This window comes from Propithecus coquereli, unplaced genomic scaffold, assembly GCF_000956105.1.
Source record: "Propithecus coquereli isolate 6110/MARCELLA unplaced genomic scaffold, Pcoq_1.0 Scaffold329, whole genome shotgun sequence".
NCBI classification, from domain to species: domain Eukaryota; kingdom Metazoa; phylum Chordata; class Mammalia; order Primates; family Indriidae; genus Propithecus; species Propithecus coquereli.
The window spans coordinates 1,671,578-1,674,260 of record NW_012148941.1 but is presented as its reverse complement, the minus strand read 5'-3'; the positions used below and the strand labels follow the sequence as shown (position 1 = coordinate 1,674,260).

The 2,683-nt window shown below is 34.3% G+C and overlaps 1 protein-coding gene across 2 annotated transcripts in view; it reads right to left on the bottom strand.

Annotated features, from left to right (window-relative positions):
• Nucleotides 1–2,683, bottom strand: part of REPS1 (RALBP1 associated Eps domain containing 1) — a 74,792-nt gene that overhangs the window by 25,757 nt on the left and 46,352 nt on the right. For both annotated transcript variants that reach the window (XM_012650496.1, XM_012650497.1), the window contains exon 9: nt 1,406–1,527. In XM_012650496.1, the coding sequence (XP_012505950.1) occupies nt 1,406–1,527 (122 nt within the window). The remainder of the gene's footprint in view (nt 1–1,405; nt 1,528–2,683) is intronic.

Genomic DNA, 2,683 nt, shown 5'->3' with positions numbered 1-2,683 from the left:
TCCTATAGCACTTCATCCATATTCACAGGTGCTGAATAAATAAATCTATGTTGAGAGAATATTAGTGTTTTGTGGTAGACAATTAAAATATAATCTAAAGTCTGTATCTTAAGTAGATATTTTTACAAGTATCATTAAAATGTCTCAAAAATCAATGTTTTACTAGCATTTTGATTTTTTTCATACAGCAAAAAAATAATTATGACATTCATGACCTTATTACCAAATACTACAAAATAAAACTTGATTGACCCTGCTTTCCCCTCTGCTAGCAAATTCTTTCAAGGTTTAATTCATCTGTCTAGAAAAATACTTATATTAATGGTTTTGCATCCAATGGTAGGACTGGATGGTTTTAATGCCTCAGACACTGGTATCATGGCTATGATTATGTCATACAGCAGCCAGCACTGTAAAACTGAAGTTACTTCTCTGTTTTCCAACTGTCCAAAATTAACTGGCATACTCTTTAATCCATTACTCTTCTGGCTTAAAAAGACATGGAAAACACAGAAACTTACAACTTTTTCCTGAAAGTCAACAAACGTTTATTTTTGTAGCACTACCTAAAAGTGATACAAAAAACTGTAAGAAAAAAAAAATGTAACATGTCACAAAGAAAACTGTTCTAATAGGCTAGAGCAATGGTTTCCAAATGAAGTTATCCAGAGCACTAAAGTTTACACAGGGGCCTCAAGGGGTGTTTTAGGGGAGTCAGGGCCTCAGGCTATCTTCCTTTATTCTCATCAGAGTGACCATTTTATCATTCCGAAGTTCCAAAGTAATGGGGGAACAGTGCATTTGTCCCAAATTCCATTTTGCATACTGTGCTTGGTCACATATGACATATCTTTAGTGCATTTAATATGGTAAATCATTCCATTTTGTATTGAATAAAACTAATTATAAATAATTTGAGTTGTAGAAAATACTTTTTTCATGTTGGAAAGCTGAGTTAGTGGCTTCTCATGTGACTTCCGATGCTAAAATCCCAAATGTATTACCACACACCTTGCTTATAGGACTGAGGAGGCAGTGTGACACTGTGGACATGGCAGTTGACTGGGTATCAAAGGACTTGTGTTCAAATCTTAGTTCTTCTCCCTGACTGGATATGAGATCTTGGCCAAGTCATTTCCCCTTTCACTAGTAATTTCCTGCACCTGCCCTTCTGAACTCACAGGGTTTTATTTAGTAGGGATGAGTGGTGGAAACCAAATGGCAGTATATACACTTTGAAAACCTCAAGAAGTCACATAATTAAATTTATTTATCATAATTGTATTTGATAGGTTCTCAGCTATGCATGCATGTTGAAAGAGCTATAAACTGCAATTACTTTGTTTGGAAATTCTTACCTTAAAAAAGTTAACTTTTAATGAAAGAAAAAAGAAGCTTTGCTAACCTCACTGCTCTGATTCAGCTCAGGCCAAGTCTGGTTCAGTGACGGCATAGATGGTGACTTGCTTGGAGGAGCTTCGGCAGGAGAGCCTGAATAACCTACCTCACCTGGCTGATCCCCAACGTCTGCAATTTAAAAATAGAGAAATTTTCTAGGAACAATATATTCTAGTTTAGGAATATTTACTTATAAAAAAGCTAACAGATGATTTTCACAAGTATTAACTTATAATCCAAATTTCCTTTCCTCACATTCCCAGAATAAACATTTTAACAATCAGACACAACTTATTTCTGCTACTTATGGTCTACTTGCAACCACAGCTTTTCATGAAAAATAAAATCTAGTTTGGAATAAATAGAAAAGTGTTATGCATAATAATAATGCAATAGGTCACATGCTTTGAATCATTTTCTGATAATAAGAATAGATTTGTACCAGTTTCCCAAAGTGTATTTCATGGAATATTAATCAGTAAGGTGGCTTGGAAAAATTATGTTTTCTGCTCAAATAATTTGGGGGATACAGTAATTCCCTGTTGGAGTATCCCTATGCACAACTGTATATCAAGCCTTGTGATGTTCCAGAGTAAATAAACTTTATTTAAACCAGCTTTTCCCAGACACACATCCTTTTCATTAAATAAAACCTCTCAATATTCCCTTGGAATATACTTTGGGAACTGCAGATTTATACTAATTCTTTCACATTTTCTCTGCAAATCTCCCTTGCTACCAAAAAGCAGCACGTGTTTGCAAGGCAGACAGCAAGAGAAGAGTCTCCAGCCATAGGCAAAAAGCAAAGTCAATGAGCCCACATGAAACTGAAACTTCTATCATTAGGTTCACTAGCACTTAGAGACCTAATTGAGAAAGCTACAAATCCATGATACTATTTCAAAATGATTTTTAAAGTAGTTTGAGGTATCATATTCTACTTTTAATATCTCTAAACTACATTTAAAAATAGTAGGAATTTCAAGGGAAACTAAATTCTCATTCTAATTCTTCCAAGTTTTATATGGCTTTGAATATAATCCCAGTCAAGAGGGAATACCTAATCCCTCTTTTAAAATATATGATTCCAATGTCACTGTCTCTCTGCTTGACCATGGGCAAGTTGAAAACAGCACCTGAGTTTCTCCATCAGAAAGAAAGACCTTAGACATTAAATGTTAGCACTATACTTCAGATTTCTAAATAGACAGCCATATAATATTAATATACATTAATAATATAACCTAGCAAGGCAAGCTTCCAATCTATTCATTAGTAAATCCTT